The sequence below is a fragment of the Macadamia integrifolia genome, chromosome 9, assembly GCF_013358625.1.
Source record: "Macadamia integrifolia cultivar HAES 741 chromosome 9, SCU_Mint_v3, whole genome shotgun sequence".
Lineage (NCBI taxonomy): Eukaryota > Viridiplantae > Streptophyta > Magnoliopsida > Proteales > Proteaceae > Macadamia > Macadamia integrifolia.
In genome coordinates, this window is record NC_056565.1 from 36941791 (window position 1) to 36964405 (window position 22615).

The following is a 22615-nucleotide window of genomic DNA, read 5'->3' on the forward strand; positions in this document are numbered from 1 at the left end:
TTGCCGGTACCTTGATAGTCAAGGTAATGTTTTTCAGACCTCTTGTGTCCGCACTCCGGAACAAAATGGTATTCTTAAGGGGAAGAATCGTCACCTTCTAGACGTCACTTGCTCCCTTATGTTTATCATGAATGTTCTAAACTCTTATTGGGGGGACGCAATCCTTACTACTGCCTATCTCAATAACAGGGTTCCCCCCAGTGTTCTGGATTTCAAAACCCCTGTTAGCCATCTCCCGGATCCCTCCCTTACCTCCCATATCCCACTCGGGTCTTCGGTTGTGTCTATTATGCCCACAACTCAACCCTTGAACGGTATAAGCTTGATCCCCGAACCTTCCATTGCATCTTCCTATACTACTCCTCTTCCCATAAGGGCTACAAATGCTATCATTCCCCCACTCACCAGCTCTTTATTATCATGGATGTCACTTTCTATGAGTTTGAACCCTATTATCAGTCATCTCTTGAGGAGGTGAATGCTATGTTTGAGCATCCTTCAGGCCCATTTCTCTCCTTGACCCACCTTCTATGTCTCAGGTAATATAGATCCTACCACTCATATTAATTTTACTGATATTCTCATTGCTATTAGGAAAGGAGTTAGTATATGTACTAAGTATCCTATTTCAAACTTTGTTTCCTATGAGTCCCTTTCTCCGTCCTACCAAGCCTTTATTTCCACCTTGTCCCTTGTTTCTATTCCACAAGGTTGGAAAGATGCTATGGCTGATCCTAAGTGTAAAGATGTCATAGTGGAGGAGATGAAGGCCCTTCAGGAAAATGGTACTTGGGAGCTTGTCCTTATTCCAAAGGGAAAGAAGCTTGTGGGTTGTAAATGGGTCTATATTGTAAAGACCAGGGCAGATGGCACTATTGAGAGGTACGAGGCCAAATTAGTTGCCAAGGGCTTCACTAGGACCTATGGTATAGATACTAAGAGATCTTCGCTCCAATGGACATTTAGATGTGAAAAATGCCTTCCTAAATGGTGATTTGGAAGAAGTCTATATGGACATCCCATTGGGTTTTGAGTCATCTACTACCGGGAAAGTATGCCAGTTACAGAAATCTCTCTATGGTCTAAAACAGTATCCATGGGTTTGGTTTGGTCAATTCCTCAAAGTTATGCTGCAATTTGGTTACAAGCAAAGTCAGGCCGATGACACATTGTTTGTCAAATATAGTGATAATAAATTACTTCCCTTATAGTTTATGTGGACTATACAGTGATCATAGGAAATGATGATGCTGAAGATCAAAGCTAAACTTGCATCAAAGTTCGAAATTAATGATCTGGGGCCTCTCAACTACTTCTTAGGTATTGAAGTTGTTCAGTCTGACAAGGCATCATTATCTCACAAAAGAAATGTCTTGGACCTTCTTAGTGAGACCGAATGCTCAAATGTAAACTTGAAGACTCTCCTATTGAGGCTAATCATCATCTTAGCAGTGATGGTAATGATCCAGTTAATCAAGAAAGGTACCAGATACTCGTTGGCAAGCTGATTTATCTTTCTCACACCCGTCCTGACATTGCATATTGTCGTAGGGATTGTGAGTCGATTCCTCCATGCTCCACTGTCTACTCACCTCGAAGCAGCATATTATATCCTGAGATACTTGAAATCTGCTTCTGGAAAGGGACTCTTGTTTTCGAATAATAATAATACCAAACTCGAGGCCGTTACTGATGCTGATTGGGCAGGTTATGTTGACAATTGATGCTCTACTTATGGTTATTGCACTTTCCGAGGTGGTAACCTTGTTACCTGGAGAAGTAAGAAACAACCTGTGGGCTTAAGGTCCAGTGCTGAGGCTGAATACCGTGCTATGGATCAAGGATCTTGCGAGCTTGTTTGGCTCAAGGTTCACTCAGTGATCTTAAGATAGCTATTGTTGGTCCTATGTGGCTATACTATGACAATAAGACTGCCATCAATATCGCTTATAACTCAGTTCAGCATGACCGGATAAAGCATATTGAGATCAACCAGCATTTCATCAAGGAGAAGCTAGAACAAGGTTCCATTTGTATTCCGTTTGTGATCTCAAAGAATTAGTTAGTTGATGTGTTCACTGAAGGCTTCTATTGTAAGGTTTTTCATCCTCTCCTCAGCAAGTTCGGTATGCATGATATATATGCACCAACTTGAGGGAGAGTGTTGAAGGGTCTAGGTACAATGTATATAGGACTGTGACTCACCTATAACTCATCCTTATGGTAGATGTAACCCTTATATCTTATTATAAATAAAGAGGGCCTTTGTCATATTAGACAAGTCAAAACATTTTTAAATATTTTATTTCAACTTTACATCTTCGTAAAGTAAAAAACAATAGTTATAAACTTGAAATATCATTAGACTTGTATTTTTAATCCCTACATATAATCGAGCTACCTAGGACCAAGGAGGAAACACAATTGTTTTCTTATTATTGCCAAAAAAATCCCAAAAAAAAAGGAGAAAAAGATATTAAATGTTTAGGAAATTTACATCCACCACCCCTCGCGTTTGCATTTATTACGTTGTCCCCTCTCGAGTTTTGTTTATTACATTTAAACCCACCAAACTAACCTCGTGAGACTGGTTTGAGGTCTAATCCGTTAAGTTGAGCCGTATTTTAATTAATACCCACAAAACCCTTCCCATTTTCTTCAACCTACCAACGAATAAGAGAATCCACTTCCAATGGCTTCGCTCTTCTCCGACGAGAAAAGGTTACTGAAATCTCTTCCTTCTACGACGACGAAAGGGTTGTGGTGATTCCCTAATATATCTGTGATGATGCCTTAATCTTCCTTTCTCTTTTATTTGTGCTTTATCCCCAATTTTTTCTCTCAGGTGATAGTGATGCCCTAAATCTCCCCTGCATCTGGGCTACTATCAACATACAGGAAACCAGAAAACCATCATGGGGCTCAGCTCGTAAGATGAGATAATGCCATCGTTTACATACAAATATGAACAATTTCACCCTTATAACCAACTTGAATGCAAACCAGATTGAAACGTGTAGGTAACAGCCCCGCATAATGATTGTTAAACTTGACCTCAAATCTGCCTTTTGGATTCCCTTCTCTATCTGTGGATTCTAGTGAAATGGAGTAGCGACCCAGACATTTTATCCTTGGAATCGGCTACAATCGATGAGAATAGGAGAATAGGTTGTTTGGATTTGGATTGGTGATCGGAGAGTTGAAAGGATTCTGAGAGATGAGATTGACGATTATATAAGCACCTGAATCTCAACAAAGTCGCCTGTGAAGAATTGACGATGGCACCTAAGAAAAAGGAACTTTCGAGCTGAGCCCCCATGTCAGAATCGGAAACTAGGGCATCGATGAGATTTGAGAAGAGAGCAGCGAGAAGCCGAGAGGTAAACCCAGGCCATCATGTAAAACCCTACAACCAGCGAATATTCTAGATTTTTTGTTATCTGAAAATATTCATTAAATCAGTAAGCATACTAGTTGAGACTCATTCTCCATTCAAGATTTCAACTTGTTGCATGCCGGATAAATTGGGTACTTTTTTTCATTTAAAAATTCTTATACTGTCAAAATTGGATTCTTTGAATTATCTCTGTGATGCCGCTTGGTATTCTTCACTTTGATGGAAACTAAAGCTCCTCCACCTACCTACTCAACAGTATTCTATTTTGGTTGGGTGGGAATTTAGGATTTTGTTATATAAAATGTGTCAAAGGGCATAATAGGTATTTAAAGTTGGGTATATCTGAGAGGATAATTATGTCTTTTTCAATTTCAAAATTAACACTAGTCTCACGGTGTTAGGTTTGGTGGGTTTAAATGTAATAAACGAAACTCAAGGGCGGACGATATAATAAAGGCAAATGCGAGGGGAGGTGGATGTAAATTTGCTTAAATGTTTCTCTCTTCTTATTATACCCCCCCAAAAAAAAATCTTCCCTTTTACTCCTCAGTTATCAAGAGATTTTTTTTTTTTGGATGAATAAAATATATATTAACCCAAGAAGAACAATATACAAGGGGAAAGGGGGGGGAGCACACGGCCAGCCAAAGGGAGAAGCCCGATCAAAAAAATAAGACAAGCACTAATAGTTACAATCCCTCAAGGGGAGCGGGGAGAATAAAAGATGGAAGATTCCAAGAATCAACAATAAGCCTATTTCTAGGGGAATCTGGGGACAGTGCGGAGCGGGAGGTTTGCAATTTTGGTGGAAACCTCAAAAGAGAAGGATTTCCAAATCCCATCAAAAGTGCGGGACCTGGACGTCCATCTACGAAGGTTCCTCTTCATCCAAAGGTGGTTGATGGTGGCACAAAAGGCGAGCTTACTGAGGTATCACAAATGTGGAGCTATGAAATGTCATATCAATCCAAAGTCATTCCCTACTAAGAGGGAGAACTCTCTACTAGAGGGCCAACAACAAGAGAGAACTTTCTTCCAAATGGTGGAGGAGAAAGTATAAGAAAAAAACATATGATCAACATCCTCGGTTCCTCTCCAACAGAGACAGCAAGCGAGGGGACTTGAATGTAACGGTGGATGAGGAAAGACTAAGTAGGAAGGCAGTTGGTGAGAGCCCACCAGGCTGTGAAACTGTGGCCGGGGATGTGGCCTTTGAACTAGAGGACTTTGCACCAAAGGGCAGGATGGGCTTTAGTCGTACCAAAATTCTAGGCAGAGGAGAAGCTGAACATCTTGGTAGGAGAAGGGTTCCAAAGAATGGAATCCTCCCTTTCTCTATAGCTTGGGAGAAGAGAGGTCCAGATGCTCTTTAGAGAAGGGGGAAGGGAGGAGGAGCCCACTCATCATTAAGGAGCATGGAGGAGACATAAGCCATCCTGTCCAACCCCGAGGAGTAAATAATTATGGGACTGAGAAGATTTTAAATTCAACTAACAACATTAACTAATCTATATTCATCTAAAAGACAAACCTGAAAATTGTTGATGTTGATCCTCTTTTAACAAGCCAGAACCGGATACATTTATCTGGAAGGCATATAAATACAATATTAATGACTAGATCATACTGATAGAAGTCTAAACTCAAAAAGAAGCAATATAATATGCCTGAATACACATGAAATTCAAAGAAATGGAAAAACTTAAAATATAGTCTCAAGTTGTTTCATTCATAAAAACAGGTATGTCTATCAAAACCTATGGCTTGCACTTCCAAATAGAGAGAATATAAATTCATAAAGTAGAGGTATTGTGAAATCTAATAGTCGGCCCAACCAAAGTGTCACGACATAATCCAATTACCCATTTTTTTTAATCTTAAGTAGGGGGCTTAGCCCGCCCGCCTACCAATCAAAGAGGCAGAGAGTAAGCGTAAGCTCACCAATAAGCTCGAAGAGCTTTCTCTGCCAGAGAGAGTGGAGAAGGGGAGAAGCGACTTGTCATGGAAGCGGTAGCTCCCGGGACGGCCTAAAGTGTCAGAAAGACATAATGTACCCACTACCCACCCACAATATTCTACATTTTGGTACTACATGCCAGCCAATATGCTTCATTAAGAAACCAATCAATAGAACGTACATGCAGCAAGAGAACAATCCAAAGTATCAAAGAAACATCACACATCCCGCTAAATATGGTGGCACATCACCATTTATAAAAACCATTACATTCAAATAAAGTAATATGTGCATAACCCATAATCCTGCTGCATCCAGGCAGTGACACTAGAGAAACATTCTCTACAGACAACTATCTAATATCTCAAGGACAAATAGGGTCTTATGTAGACAGCTCACACTAACAGATACATTCATCATGGCAACGGTAAACACGCAAGAGATGTCCAAACCAACCAAACAAGAGTAAGTTTTGAAGTCCAACATTTACATTTATATGCATCTGCAAACACTTCCAGATAGGAGCTGCAGCTATGTCCAACCAACACAAGTGGACACAAATACTGACACCAAAAATATCAATGCAGCAATTACTCTGGTGTCTATGTCTACAGCGAGAGAGAGAGAGAGAGAGAGAGAGTGTGTGTGTTCACTATCTGCTTAGATTGTGGGAGCTAAAACTCACATCAGCTGTAAGTGGCCTCTCAGAAAGGTAATATGAAGTTTAACATCAGCTATTGATTCCCCTACCTTATAATCCCCATGTTCCATTAGAATTAAAACGCCATAATTTGATGTGGAGGTTCAAATTCCTATTGACCATGAGAATTAGAACCGGGAGATAATACAAGAAACTCCAATCATACTTGAAAGTTAGACCTCACTTTGAACATCTTATCAGAGAGTTCAGGCTGGCCCTGGTCAGGAACTTTGGGGTAGGAAGTGAGACCCAGCCCAACCCAAAGTACAGGCCAGGCCAGACAGCTGGGCTTATCAGAGAGAAATTTTCCAGAACCACTATAGCAATGTATTGCTTTATACAATACATTTTCAATGGTAAGGTTGGTCAATTGTGACCAAGTGGTCCTAGGTTCAAGTCAGGAGACAGCATCTCCACGAAGTGGGGGTTCGGTATCACCGAATGTCCCTACCGATTCATTGAAAGATTTATGCTACAATACAAACTTTACCTTCAGTCCTACTAGAAGTCAGGGAAACCATAAGCTAATCTAGCAGCATCTTTGACTACCAATACCTGAACAGCCCATGCACTCTTATTCTCATTTTCCGATTCTCTATTCACTGGAGGTGGGCACTAGAACTTTGGGGAGGTAGTCTGTATTGGGATATACGGGAAGGGCAATAGGGTCGGCACTATAAAGCTATGACTTCTTGCTGATTGTGGATTATCTACTGGTGGGCATATGAGCTCCTCAGACCCTGCCATAGTTGTCAAGGCGTCGCTTAGGTGTCCAAGCGCCCACAGCGCCCTGTTGGTGTCGCTTTGTTTTTGGACCCTCTCCACCTCCTTCGGTCGCCTAGACGCTGTGACAACTATGGACCCCACATTGGTGGGAACATCTTGCACTGGGTAAATCCTTTATATATACACACACGAATGTATATATATATATATATATATATATAAAATAGCACATGCTTAACTCATGTTAAACATAATTTAGATGTGTCAGGTTTAGATTGACAAATTTACTTACTACCTATATATCATGCAATGTATGTTACTTCCATATTATGTTTCAAATGATTCTCCTGGCACAAAAGATCAGACATAGGTCTAAGCTGAAGCTACAGCCAAGCCAGAAATTGCCTACCCTACACAACTTCATTCAAGAAGATAATAAAATATTCCATATCTTATTTGCATCAAGTTTCATATTTTCTTAAGACAGGAAAATCAATGTCCATATATAGAAGTCACATCACCTAAGAAATGACTAATAAATAATAGAATCTTGGGTCTGCCTTATTGGCTGTTTCCAACAGCAAGGTTAGGTGAAACATATCTGTAGTGAGGCAATTAAGGGTAAGGCAATTGACCCCAAGAGAACGCAATTTAGTGGCTAAACGTATTATTTGATTTTGGTGCACTCTTAATCAATAAATTGCATTATGAACCATAGCAAGTATATGGGAAGAGAGTAGCTCAACAAAATGCCGAAAAAATAGGTCCTTGTTCAAGATGTACAATAGTGTAATTATTGATAGCAACAGTTAGCAGCAATTGTACTTGGATTTACACAAAACCATTGTTATGGTTTCATGCCTGGCCCCTGGGATTGGAAGAGGAAACTATTTTTAACTAATCAACTCAGAGAATGGTTATGAAGGAATCAAATTCTTTGACATACTTAAATTGCACTGGTTTCGAAGGAAAGTTCAAAGAAGACAGCAGAACAAGCGAACAGCTGAGTGCTTAAAATCAAGGACAAACAACCCCTTTCACAAGACCATAAAACTTGATCATGACTTAATCTCTGATGTACCTGTGCTGACAGTAAGAATACTCTTCAGAACACGTTATCGTTGAATGTTAAACTCAAGAAAGGTGGCAATTTTGAATTTGACAGTCTAAGGGAAAATGAAGGAATACATTACCAATTACGCAATGTGTTAAATGAAGGACTTAAGAGAGAACCAGTGAAAAATAGGTTCCACTGGAATTTTCTACATTAGAAAAATTGCAATTAACTCTTCTTTCTAGTGTGCATCCAAAGAGCATTGATGGCATTCATTTTGTACTTAATGCCTATGGCACATTAAAGCTCAAGTGTACTACAAGGACACAAAGTGGATCTGGCGACTGGAAATATCTAGTCAAACTTAGCTACGATAGGGAAAAATTCTAATCTCTCAGGTAGGAAATCTAAATATCTTGTCAACTCAAACCCAATGATCCAATCCACACTAATATAGTCAGATGGACCGAAGACCAGACAATCAGTGAAATTTAGTTGTTTCATAAACTGGAACAGATGGATGGCTAAGGCAATAGATGCAGAGCAATGATCTATGGGAAATAATTTCATTCTTGGCCAAGGACCCACAAAAATAGTTGGCCATCCTTGCGCAACCATTCAACCGACGGAGCTAAGAAGCAACTTAGCAGCTAAAATAGGAATTCTTTGTACCATAGTAGGTCGTTGCACTGGTCATGTCCAGATCTAATCAAATCTGAACACAACCACCTTTGCTAAAATGGTCCTCTGACAATGCACATGGTAAACAACTAAAGCACATTACCATATATTATGCATTCACTCATGAAACTAGAAACATACGTGAAAAAAGATGCCTTGAAACGAATTATAGAGCCAAGAATTCGTACAGGGTTATAAAGAATAAATATGATAACCATTGGCCCTTTACCATATTTGACTTATGTACCATTTGGTTCCCTCCAAAGAGACAACAGCATGGAAAATCTGAGTTCTCAGATTTATCAAGGGCCTCTATTTCCATAACACTAAACTACATTAACAAGTTTCAGGGGTTGTGGGTTTAAGATAGTTGACACTCAAGACCAGACCAATAGACAATTGCATTTGTAAAGCCCTTAAAACAAGACAGTACCGCTTTATGAGCATTTCGAACCAAACAAAGAATGTCTATTTGGGGGACAAAATGAATCAGTGTGGAACAACCAAATCTAGAAGGAAATAAATAGAACTAGGACAGGTGAGATCCAGGCTTACCTCCTTTGGCTTGCTGACATCCTCTGAAGGCATTTGATGCACATCAACTGTTCTGGCGTTCTTGATAGCATTTTCAGAATAATTTCCATTCTCACTAGACTTAGGAAGCTCAACCATAAAAGGACATATCCCTGCAAATTCTAACAAACTGGTGATATACTGATTCAAGCATAATGTAGACTTTGATGAAATAATCTCAGAAATCAGCATATTTGTAGTGTATTACAAGTTTGTGTGAAGATATAGTATCAAAGATGCTAGAACGCAGAATCTAATATGGGAGACCCCAGAGGCCGGCCTACAATAAGACCACCTCCTTCAAGGGGTCAAATCTGACAACTGTCCTCTATCATCTGATATTAAAATTTTCAGTTATTAGGGAATATATTAATGATTCAAATTGAGTATACCAGTAGAAAATCCTAGGAGTCTGCGTCTCCTTATGCTCACCATGGTTGGTTCTGCTCTTCCTAATAAAACAGACAATGGTTCAGTTGATGATCGCAAAAATCAATGCCAAAACAGTGAATCATAAAACTGAGCAAGGGACCAAGTTTCCTGTCCATGAGAGGCCCCTGCACCACAGACACAGGGGGCACGCAATGACCACTGTGCCCCTCCTGGGGGTGCACACCCCTGTATGTGGGCACAGAGGCCTCTCGTGGACAGAAAACACTGCCCCAACTGAGAAAATACAATCTTGATATGAGTGAAGCTACCCAGTTCATGCTAGGTGTTACAACAGGGATCAATATACCAAATGATTTATAACCAACTCTACTAGTTAAACATTTTAGAAGTATGCCTCATTGCTGCAAATACCTTTCAAAATTTTAAATCGAACAAAATCATGATTTCAAGGTCACAGAACTTAAAAACAGAGAAAAGAACAGAAGGGACATTGAGTACAGGAAAACCATCAAGTGATACAAACACACAATGAGTCTACAAAGGGCCAAATGGTTGTAACACCATCAATCTCTTTTAAGGGGGATCTAGGTAGATGTTCCAAAGATAGAAAACGAAAACCATGCCCAAACCAACTTGTCTGGGAAGTTTCATGAGCTTGAGTAGTAAACGAGATATGGGTGAACCATGACACAACACATTTCACTATCAGTATTATGTAAAAGAATAATGTATAGAGGTTCAGAAAGGCATCTTTCTGTAAATGCTATAACATGGCCAAATTTGTATAGATTCCATGGTATTCATATGCAGCCAGTACAGACAACATAGTTCAACAAAACTCAACGTTCAGCACCACTCCACTCCCACCCACCCACACCACCCCCACCCCCACCCCCACCCCCAAAGAAAAAAAAAAAAAAATAAATACAGACACCCAGCATGAACTCCTGCGAACCAAAAGATCATCTTAAGGGGTTAAAAAGGATGACAGAAATTGGGTCTTTATGATGGCTAGTTTCCACACTCAAGCATACAGAGTTTTCCCTTTTCCAAGGTAATTTAATGTCCCAAAACCCACCAAACAAAAAATTCAATTATCAAGTCCAACAAGTTCCTGCTGAAACCCAATTGTACTCTTAGATTCGACGACAAGGCTTAAACACTCGATCCATAAGAATACATAATTTTATCTTTTACGAAGAGCGTACAGAATGACAGGACCTTAACCCCCACCAAGAAATCAAAGAGTCAAGAGAGGATAGCATGGGCGCTTTTTTACGGCACAAACAAGTTAAAAGAACAACTCCTTGAAGACCTGAAACACCAAAAATACTATCTGGAATTAGAAGAAGCGATACGTAGACTCAACCATCATCTGAAAGAATTCCCAATTTTCCTCAAATTACGAGTCAACCCACCGACCAACCACCTACGACGGGTAAGCAAAGAAGCTAAAACTGACCCAACTCTGCAAAAGAAGAACAGTTTAACACATCCACAAACCCAGAACAGAGAAATCAATTGAAACCCATAGACCCACATGAGACATGCTGCCTATCACCAACCCACCACCCCAAGTACCCGTAACCAACCAACCAACAAACTCAACACAGAGTACCAAGATCACCCAAAGAAAAATAGCATTGAGTCAAACGTTCAGAAGCTGAAGCAAGCAAGCAAAACCACCCATTCTAAGCCACAGTAGCGGGTTTTTCATACCAGAAAGACGGAGAAGACCAAGGTTGGTGGCGTACAAGGTGGGATAAATCGGAATTTTAGGAGGAAATCAGGGAGAGATGGAGGAATCCGAAAGAGAAAGTAGTGAGGGAGGCCGTGAGGGTTGTGAGTCATGAGAGAATGGATACAAGGAGGTGGTGGTGGTTTATGCATCTACCACCTTTTGTTCTTCATTGTGGAAGGTGGTGGTGGTGGTGTTCAAAGGAGAGAGAGAAGCACGGATGGGGTTGAAGTGGGGATGGGGAACGTATAATTTTATGTATTTAAGACTATATTGAATATTTTTTTGTTTTAGGTAGAAGTCTATACTGAATATCAGAAATACCCTCTTTGGTCTTTTAAATTGGCAAGTCAGATAAGATGTCTTTGCATAATTTTTTTACTAAAATACCCCTGACCTTGACCTTGTGTTTGCTTGCTTGTTTGTTTGTTTCCGACTTTCCATTATTGAGTTCCCTTTCCTATTCAAGCCAATCATGTCACAATTAGAAGCATTCAAAAAAAAAATTTTTTTTTTGGTATATTGATATTGTATAAGTTGGAAAAGCTGCTCTGATTGGGCCACCCGGTGGCATGCCCAGCTTTTTTTCAATCATATATATCATTTGCAAGAGCAGATCAAATCCTCGTACAAATTCACTCTTTGTACGAGACTGATCCACACAGATGGAATTTATCCAACAACCAACTCTACAGTGATTTCCATATGTGTGGATCAACCTGAACGAAAAATATTCTCGTACGAAAATCTCATCCATATTCATCATTTGTTACCAATCAGTGATAATTTACATGGCACTTGAGTAAAACATGTTTTCCTTGTACAGGATGGATCAATAATAAGTACTAGCCGCTTGAATATATTTATTTAATTAATGAACTATTCTATATATTTATCTAATCAATGACCAATTGTATTGAGTTTAATTAGAAAAAGCAGTTTGGGTACCATATTAGTTAGGTATTGCTTTATGCATAGTTGCGGTATAGTTTTGATATGGTCCTTGTCCATTATAAAGCCAACAAAATAGTACTAATCCAATTAATCGATTTTTCTATAATAACATTAATCCAATAAGGTTTGATTAAACTTAAAGGGGAAAGGTCAATTATTATCAACACAAAAGTTTGTTATTTTTTCAGAGGGAAAAAGATTTCTGTGTTTGGGGGAGGGAGAGGGGGAGGTGGAGGTCTAACGCACGTGTAGGAACCATACTGCCCATAGGAAACACTTCCACTTTTCCAAATGTCACATGACAAATGATATGTCCATTTCGATCATTGGATAGAAAAGATATGGTCTAGATTAACCACATGCCAAATTTTAGAGTCTAATTCAATCAAATACATCATTTTGTACTGACACATATCTCATGTCCATGTATAACGATACTCTTGGTATTATTGTGTGCACTCTCCCAATTTTGAGTGGGAATAGATAATTTAAATAAAAAAATGATGGCTTATATTTATCTTGTGTTATTAAAAAATGTCACCATCTATTGTTACAATGTTATATGAGTAAATATATATATATATATATATATATAAAGACAAAATTGTCTTAAATCGCACAATGAATCCAACGAAGGAGACCCCGTGCATGCCCCTTCCCCCTCTCGAGCAGATTGTCCCTGCGATTAAAGGATTTCCATTCATAGTGGATATGAGGAAACTTGATCCATAGAAAAGTAAAAATTAGAACAAAATAAACAAAGCCACAACTGCAATGCTAACAAAGATGACCAAAAAAATTAGATAGCAAACACAAGCCTTTAGTTGTCTTTTGACCGGTTAAACCCAACACCAGATAAGTCTTGTAGAACACAAGGGTATTATTGCCATTGAGATGAGGAGATAGCTGAGGGGATCTTGAAAAGTCTTAAGGCTAAGGATGGAAGAAGCGGTGGTAAGACTACTAGTAGACTTTAGTTGGTTGGTCTTTAACAAAGAATGGAAACTCCAAAACCACAAAGCACCGACGAAGCGATGATTGGATGGGTCGGTAGCCAGCCATATAACGCCATAACGTTCCCCGCAAACCTCGACGCCAATACCAGCACAGCAGTATTCAGCATTGCTTTCTTTTCAAATTCACCACCTTAAACTATCCAAACAGCACTTCAAAAAATTTATTTATTAATTTGGGGAGAGCTTCCCAGAAAGGCAGCATGGCTGCTATGAGGATACATAGTTAATAAATTCATGTATAATATATATATTTTTTTCATATTCAAATGTTTTAATCAAAACATCGTAATTTGACGTATCAATCCAAAAAATCTGTATTATATGTGTATTCTATAAATATTCATATTCTATACGAATAAAACACTCAAAATACATTTTATACTTATTAATACGTTTACTTTAGGAGAAAAAAAAAAACAAACAAACTCAACACTAAAAGTCAAAACGACACTTCTTTCTTTCTGTAGGTTTTTCGATTTTGAGAAAAAAGTGGATGACACACTTCTCCCTTTCTTATTTTATTAGTTTCAATCCCTCTTTCAATATTACCCCTTCCTCTCTCCTTTATTACCTTATACTATTTATTTAACTTCACTCCAATCTTGTCTTAAAGCTATTAATTAAATATCATATGTGTCCACCCTCTTAGCTTATTAAGTCTACTTAATTACAATTTTCCACCCAATTTAAAATCTTACCTTAATTAGGGATCTGTTGTTGGTTATTACAGTTGAATTATTGAATATCTAAATGGGCCTATATGTGATCTAATTCTGGTTTTAGAATTTAGATCTGCATCATCAGTAGGGTTGTTGTGGATTTTCTTTTTTGTTAAAATAATATCAATGATGATATTCTAATTTGTTAAATGATTATGCACATGCTATTATTATTATTGTTTTGATAAATATATTATTATTTACTATGATAGAAGGTGGCTGATGGATTACCTATCAACATTTGCTATGATAGACATGGTTAAACTTAATTAATATTAGACGTTAAAAAATAATAATAAATAAATAACACATTTTGAGAAATGATTCCCAATATTGGATTTAGGTGGAATGAAAGCGTGAGATATTAGAATTTAGTTATAAACAGTCAATTTTAGTTCATTATGATTACCAAAATATACCCGTATTTTTTTACTCGAATTTTTACATAGCAACCGTATTAAACACGTCTCATATCATTGTCATGCGTACTTTATTATGCCAAATTTTTGAAAAGTATTATTAATGTATAGCCCGTTTAATTGTCGTACGTATTCATTTCCATATTATTACCGTTCCCGAACTTACTACGTGAGGATATGTGAAAGCATCAATAGAGGTAGGATTTTCATCTTTCATAATGGGTGAAGCGGTTTTTTTTTTTCTTCTATGAAAATAAAAAACTTCAATAATTACTGAATATAAGATAGAATATCAATATCATGGTTAATGTTGTGAATGTAAATTATAACCTGTTCTTCATAGCCCTTGTGGCCAAGCTACTGATGAGGAGGATCATGTTATTTGTTGGTCTGAGACAAAAAGTGGTTTAATTGAACAACCGCTGTGTAAGGCGGTTGTTTTACGCCCTCTGTATCTAGGTGTGAAACAATGTTGCCTTTCCAACTTTTTTATCCCATTAATATAATAGAAAAATTATGGACATACCGGGAAGGTTTTGGTATATGATATAGATGGTCGTATCAGTCTTAGTCAATAGTCAATACCGATATGATATCGGTGAATTGCATCAAACCATTTCAAATCCAAAAAATATCGAGACAACGAATTTTCAGACAATTTTACGATCTGGAAATATTGATATAATCGATACGTATCAATCACATTGGTATCAATATCGACCATGGTTTAAAGTATTGGTATCGTATAGATATCGGCTAAGACCGATCTGGATTGGTTACCTTTATCATTTCAAGGGTAAAACAGTAAAATAATTGTACTTTTTAAAAAAGCAAGGGAAAAATTGACAGATGCATGGTGATCCAAATTGACAGATACCGATACTGATATCATCCCCTAAATTCATGGTATCGATACATATCGACTGATTACAAGTTTTACAATCCTTGAGACTCTCTCCTCCCTGACATTTTTCTTTCCACTTTGATCATGTGGATCTCCCATACACTTGGTAAAGTACTTTACTCTGTACATCTAATGATTTAATGTGAGTCATGAAAGCTAAAAATACGTGGCTGACAACATATCAATCCCTCCCTGAGTTAAATTTTAATTTTTATTAAGTAGAAGGTTCCCTACAAGGGAGTGTGACACCTGCACCAATACGATGACCAATGGGAGTATACACAAAAGCATCAACAAGAACATAATTTCCATCTCTCGTGAGGGTGGTCGGGATGATCATTTCACCCTCCCTATATCTGAGTGCAGAAGCCACAGTGCCTTATAGATTTCATTTTCAAAAAAAAAAAGAGTGGAAACCCATACAGGAAGGTACATGACAATCAGATTAAAGGAATTAAATGTAGAAAGAAAGAATTCAACAAATAAAAGACTAAAACGGCTAAATAAGCTTTAAAAATCACCTACAATTTAGTGGGTTTTGAACAGGCCATATAAGAGCATACCATCTTACAACATGTTCAATCAACACAACATACTACCAGCTCCGAAGACTTTGCTTGCCCCAATCAACGGATATAAATCTCAAATTGAAATGAGTATAATGACAACTACCATTTTCGACAAAGCAACCAAAAAAATGCAATCACTATAAGTCTGCAGTAAAAGACCCAGGACAATATCATACCAAAGAGTTTTTGAAGTAAAATAATAATCTAGCCCACAGGACAATAGCATAATCAAGCCATTTTAAGAAATCAAATCTCATTGACATATTCCATCAAACACTTGACGAACAAGACTAATACTCACGTATAACTCAATCAATGTGTTACAAAAATAACTTCAGATCCAAAATCCATTTGAATTGCATGAGAATAAATCATTTCTCCATATCCAATAATACTAATATTGATCATATTTTGATTCAAACGGAACAAAATGAAGAAAGAATCAAACCTGAGAATTTGAGATTCCAAATTTTTCTCCTAAGGAAGAGAACGGACAACCTAGTTGCAAGCAAACCTCTTGTTAAGAAGGAAAGTCACGAGCAGGGTAAGAGTTGCGAGAGAGAGAGAGAGAGAGAGAGAGAGTGGGAGTAGGGTTTAATTTTTCTTCCTATTCTGGTCGGGAAATAAAAGGGGAAATTTTAATGTATAAGTAAAATTTTTTTCACTTGTAAAATATATTTCTCTTGCAATCAAACATCTAAATTTATTTCTCCTAGGAAAAAAGTTTCACTTTGCATCAAAATTTGAATTCTCCTTGCAACCAAACAAAGCCTTCAAGATTGAGAAAATGCAAATGAGTGACTTGATGAATTGACTTTGTTGTGGGAAAGGGTTAAGACAGTCTTCAAAGGAAATCCGGGTGCAATATGGTTGGTAAATTGTCATTTTGTACTGCTATTCAGTATGTGTGGAAAGAAAGAAATCTAGGAAATGGGCTAACAAGTCTAGATCAAAGTCCCAAATTTGGGAAGCTATTTGTTTTTGAAATTAGGAGCAAGATAGCTAACTTGGTGGGTGTTGTCCCAAAAAGCCTTATTTTTCAGTCTTGGGGTATGTCCCTTGTCCACCCCCCCCCTCCCCACTCCCCACTCCCCACTCCCCACCCCACTCCACTTTCCCTTCCTCTCAAGGGGGCGTCATAGCTTGAGGTTGCGTTGTAGTATTGTTTCTTCTGTTTCATTTTTTTTACTTTCTTCCTTCCTTGAGGGGTCTGTTGTATTCTCTTGAACTTTGTTGAATATATTGATTATGGAAAAAGTTTGGCACTTTGTTGGGTGTCTAGTCAGCGTCATTTTCAGTCCCTCCCCTTTGAAATGATTCCCATGCCCTTCCCTCTCAACCCTCTCTTTGGTTGAGCCGCTAGCTTCAAAAAAACTAGTGGCGTGCCCAACCTCCGTTCATTGATATTCATTAAAAATTTATAAAAGAGTAACACTAATTCTTGGTTTGGTAAAATCACGTGTGTGGGGTGAGGGAGGCAATCATATATTTATTCTTTTGTTGAAAGTGGGAGACCACCATCGATTTCTACCACATGGCAATCATGCATGGTGGGAATGAGTCAATGTTCACTGGTCATCTTATTACATGGTGATATCCCATGAGTTGAGATCCTTGCATGGACGTTCAGGTGAACTTGCACTTCATGTGTCAACACATGTTTCACTTATTGTCATAAAAACGGTGGAGAGGAGTATTTATGAAAAGAAAAGGGAGAGGTGGTGATACATGAAGTATACATTAGATGAACATACATGCAGAGGATCTAAGCTTGTACCCGACTATGGTTTATGATGCCATGTCATATAAAGAAATTGTTTCTTTTTCAAAAAAATTAAGAAAATTAAACATGAATTTGGACAACAGATCCCCAAGGTTACTAATAAAGGATAATCAAAAGTGAGTAGGAGACTAGGAGTTATGTATTAGTAAGCTCGGATGCTTAATCATTAAGATGTCTCACTTATTACTATTCGATTTTCTTTGGTTGGGTCAGGTTGAACAGCCACAACCCTTTCATCTAGATCGGTTCAAATGGACTCTTTTTCAACAATCGCTTGATGTTTCTCTGCAAGCTTTCGCTCCAGTTCGACCGGTCCTCCATCTATCAACTCTGTTTCCACTTTCATGCTTTGATTGGTTATGCGGGGGAGATTTTTGGTAGAATTACTAGAATTTGAGGAGACTTCGACTTTTTTCCATTAAATATGGGAAAATTATATATATATATATATATATATATTATATTATGTTCTATTAGTGCTAGTAATGGACCAAATTGGCTAGGCTAATACCTATATACTTGAACCTAGTTTTAAAATGCATTGATTTTGAACCAGGCTGAAGGGTTCTTTAATGAGATGATTTTAAAACGCATTGATGTTGTATATATATATATATATATATATGGGATTATATGAGATATATGCGACTAATGCAGACCTTATCAATTAGAGGGAATTATTGAGATTGCCTCATTTATGTCCATTTACATGTTTGGAACGAGGGTGTCAAATGCTTAATGGTTTGCTTTCAGTTTGAATTTTTATGAATGAATTGAACCATATGAACAGGTAAAAGGGTTGACTTTCCAAAAACAATCATTTTTTAAGATTCAAATATAATAAAATGTATAGCAGCAATAGAGAGAAGATGAACTGTATCAACTTTCAAAATCATAGGTTCAATAGATAATGAAATAATCAAATCAAGCAAAAGAGAGCATGCAGGAGTTCTGTCTGTAACCCAAGAGGCCCAACAGATCATATACGTCTAAGTTTGTAGAAAGACAACATATCTGGGTTGTAGAATTACTTCAATGACATTTTCCATGTAGTAGAATGGTTGTCGTACCCATCGTTTTTCACGAATAGTCAGAGACGACGATTTTGTTAGGCAAAGTTCCACCCTCCAAATCCAAGAATAACAATAGAGGAGAGAGAGAGAGAGAGAGAGAGAGAGAGAGAGAGAGAGAGAGAGAGAGTTTTTGATATTAGGTCAAAAGTTATGTTCTCTTGTTAAACCGACCTCTTATTTATAGAGATCTGATCAACTAGGATTTCTAATCTTAACGGATCTATATTGCCCCACATTGACGACACATATATGAAATGGATCAAGACCCTATTCGATTAACTAAGACAATAATAAATACCAACTTGATTCTTTATCACTTTTACAAAGAGGACAGCAAGAGATAAGGGAGAGAAAATCTTCCAACCTATCATTAACAACCACCCCATTGATTAAAAAAAAAAAAAAAAAAAAAGAAATGAAAATAACATGATTACCCCACTTTTGGGTTTCTCTTTACAAAATTACCCGCAAAAAATTTCAGTTAACAAAAATACCCAAAATGAAAAAGTCATGTCAACTTCTATGACATTATAATCCAACCACACGTAATGCTAATTCTTATTTGATTTATTACCCCATTTTGTGTGGGTCTCCAATGGTCAAAGACTCAAATGTGTCTTAATTCTTTTTTTATTTATTATCCTATTTTGTAGGGGTCTCCAATGCCCAAAATCCCATTTGAGGTGTTCAAACTCCCGGGAGACTGCTTTTTTTTTTTTTGGTAGAACCGAGAGACTATTTAAGTAGTTTAACAATCATTAAGGCGAAGGTAAGGAAAACCCTATTTTGAAAGGGTTATATTATTATAGTCGATCAGAGGATGGCATCATCAAATTATTTCCCATCATCATTATAGCTTACCCATTATGGTTATATTAGAAAATGGATCAGTTCAGTTGAAGATTTGGAAAGCAATAGAAGACCTTACCATTGATGGTAACAAGATATAAGGGACTTTGTAATGACAAATAATAATAATAAAATAAAAATTATGTACCTGTGAAAAAAAAAAAATGATGCATTTAACAACAAATTATCACTACATTTTGAAGGATATAAAGGGATAAAAGGGCATATCCTAATTATGCATAAAATAAAACCATGAAAAGTAGCATTAGAAAAGTGAAACTTAGCCTTATCTCAACTAATTGCGGTTAGTGTCAATGACTTTTGACTTGCAATTTCATCACTTTAAATTAAACCATATCAATTGTTAGTTTGCAAGTATTTTATATCCCCCTATCGTCATTGCTTTCACTCGTATCACCATTGGTCATCTATTATCCTTTTTGTCACCTTACTAGCCAATTATTATCTTCATCGGACATTTTGGAAGCATCTCAATTATCTTCCCTCATATTTTATCTATAGTTGCAACTCTTAATTAGTTCACCGAGCAAACTCAACGTATTTTATAATCTCATCATTATGATACGTAGTTCATGTATATCAAACATCCACATTTCAGTTACACTCATCTTATATAGTAATAGATAGCCTCTTCATAAAGCAAACTAATAATTTCTTATAGAACCAACAACGTTCTTCATGACTAATGTACCTAGGAGTTGTTACGAGCATAATTATCCTCTGCAATGAGTGTGGCTGTGCGGTGAGCATTGGATGGTGGAGATGACCTTAGGGCGCGTGCCCGAATTGTCTCAACCATCTGATGCTCACCGCACTGCTGTACTCACTGCAGAGAATAATCGTTCCCTGTTACGATTGGCAAAACTATTTTCATCTAAACTTTATAGGGTGAAGAGATTTTCAACAAATTGTTATAATAATAAAAGGTCCCTAATTCGGTAACTGATGATTACGTACAGTACAATTGTAAATTTTGTCATGCTTCAAATAATGGTCAAAATGTACAAGATAATTTGTCTTTGGAACATAAACATTCAGGGGAAAAGTTTTTCCGGGTGAAGAAAAAGCACGCCCATCTAGGCTCAATAGTTCCTTGATTGATCCCCGATTCCCTCAGCACACCATTCGAACTCCACGATTTGGGTGAAGGAAAACTACCTGCAACATTTTTTTCAATGACACTTTTGTTTTATTAGTTTAGCTTGAGAGGGGTGGGGGGATATACTTGAATCTATAAAGGGTAAAATGAATTACCATTGACTAGGCTAGAACAATTCGATAGCATTTTATGACTTGATATAAATGCATTATATGATCCACCTCTTCGCAGGAGTTTGGTTTGGCTGTTCTTTATTACAATGAGCTAATATAGAAGTGGACATCACAATGCAATATTGGATACAAAGTTGGAACATTTTCAATTAGCATAGCATTAGATTCAATCGGAGTGTGTAGATCGTTCTAGCTTCAAAGTGTGGTATTTATTGCAAGCAAGAAATGATCTCTAGTTTTCCAACAAGGTAGACTTTGGCGGAGGTTATTGAGGCATCATAGAAGGCATCCAAAATTTTTGCAAGCTCAAACACAAATGAAATTTGATGGTACAATGGGTAATCCTACAAGGTCTTAGCCGGTAAATCAAGTGTGGGTACCTCCTCATTCTTTCTACAAAATTAACATGCATGCCGCTTGGGTTCGTGACCAATGGAACGAAGGCCTTGATGTTGTGATCAGTGATCATTCGGGTTGACCATGTCTCGTGAAGTCAAAATCAGCCTCGTTTGGCAACATCCTCTTATAAGAGATGTTGGCAATCAGGAGTGGCCTATTGGAACTTTCGTCAAACAATTTACAAGATTGATTGTAGAAACGGATAGTCAAAGAATTTTATACATATATAACTCACACATCATCTAATGTTCTTAGGGAGATTAACACGATAACTAACTCCCTAGCTAGGAAATCTTTGTCGGTGATATGTATCAAAATTTGACCTATTTTCCTTCCATGATTGTTGGAGGCTTGTAATCTTACGATTATATGCTCTCCACTCGGAGATGATAATCCCCTTCTACCAAAAGAATCAATGTGCAAGAAACCATTATTTGTCGTGAAATTTTAATATGGGCTTCTTCTGTGGGTCAAGTTTAGCCCAAATAGAGCTGGCCCATGAATTCCTGAAGGGTGCAGCACGGTAGGGCACTAGGGCGTCCTTTCTGGCTTTTATTAGAAGAGATAGGAGAATATTTTCAAAAGAACAGAATTCTCATTAACGTATACCCTATAAATGTACATTTGCCGCTATCCACTGGCCTTCTAAAGAAGAAGGACGCCACAGCAATATCTTACGAAACTAGGGTTTTTTGAAGCTAGTGTTCTTGACGCCTAGTGCTTATCACTCTTCGTCACTACAATGATTTACGACGTAAACTCACCCCTCTTCCGATCCTTCCTCAGCCAGAAAGGCGGGGCAGCTGATAAGAGGTACTTTTGATTCTTTCCATCTTTCTTTAAATTTTGTATCTAAGCTCTGTTGTTTGAATCTGATGAACAGTTCCTGTTTTGTTTTCCCTTTATTCAGATTACGGTTAATTTGTTTATAAGTAGGACTTATATGTTGCCATCTCCATATTCAATCACCTTATTCTAATGGTCTTACAAGGTTACAGATGTTGTAGTTTGGCTGTTTTGATTTTTTGGTTTATGGACTTGACCTTTTGTTTCATTAGGTTTCATAAACACTATCTAGTCTTGGAACGTCTTGTATCTTTCGTTTTTATTGAACATCTCACTGAAAGTAGATTTATATGATTATTAATGGTCATGAATGAGTTATCTGATGGGTTTCGGAATAAATGTTTCATGGAATAGGATCAAAGGGCGTGTTCAGGGTGTAAAGTTTATTTTAGGTTGCCTGGCATCCGGACACCTGAATTTGTTCTAGAACTGGTCTTTTGACATTGCCATGTGGTCTAGACTGGTTTATGTTGTGAATCTACTTGCTTGGTTTGGGATTAGATTACGGTGTCTTTGGTTTTTTAATCTTGTTGGAGTTGGAGCAGCTTGGATAGAGGGGCAAAAAATGATTC

At 37.5% G+C, this 22615-nt stretch overlaps 2 protein-coding genes across 4 annotated transcripts in view; one reads left to right on the plus strand and one right to left on the minus strand.

Moving 5' to 3' along the window:
- Nucleotides 1-11468, minus strand: part of LOC122088400 (ethylene-responsive transcription factor-like protein At4g13040) — a 31811-nt gene extending 20343 nt beyond the window's left edge. Inside the window, exons 1-5 of one of the 3 annotated variants that reach the window (XM_042657667.1) lie at nt 11201-11468; nt 10703-10796; nt 9481-9540; nt 9071-9201; nt 4929-4983 (exon numbers count right to left, since the gene is read on the minus strand). In XM_042657667.1, the coding sequence (XP_042513601.1) occupies nt 4929-4983; nt 9071-9201; nt 9481-9523 (229 nt within the window). In that variant the 5' untranslated portion in view covers nt 9524-9540; nt 10703-10796; nt 11201-11468. Of the gene's footprint in view, nt 1-4928; nt 4984-9070; nt 9202-9480; nt 9541-10702; nt 10797-10899; nt 11163-11200 lie in introns of those variants that run through there. The other 2 variants (XM_042657666.1, XM_042657665.1) reach the window with 2 other exon arrangements.
- Nucleotides 11469-21776: 10308 nt separating this feature from the next.
- Nucleotides 21777-22615, plus strand: part of LOC122088259 (wound-induced basic protein-like) — an 8189-nt gene continuing 7350 nt past the window's right edge. The window contains exon 1 of the mRNA XM_042657457.1: nt 21777-22010. Coding sequence (XP_042513391.1) covers nt 21940-22010 — 71 coding nt within the window. The 5' untranslated portion in view covers nt 21777-21939. The remainder of the gene's footprint in view (nt 22011-22615) is intronic.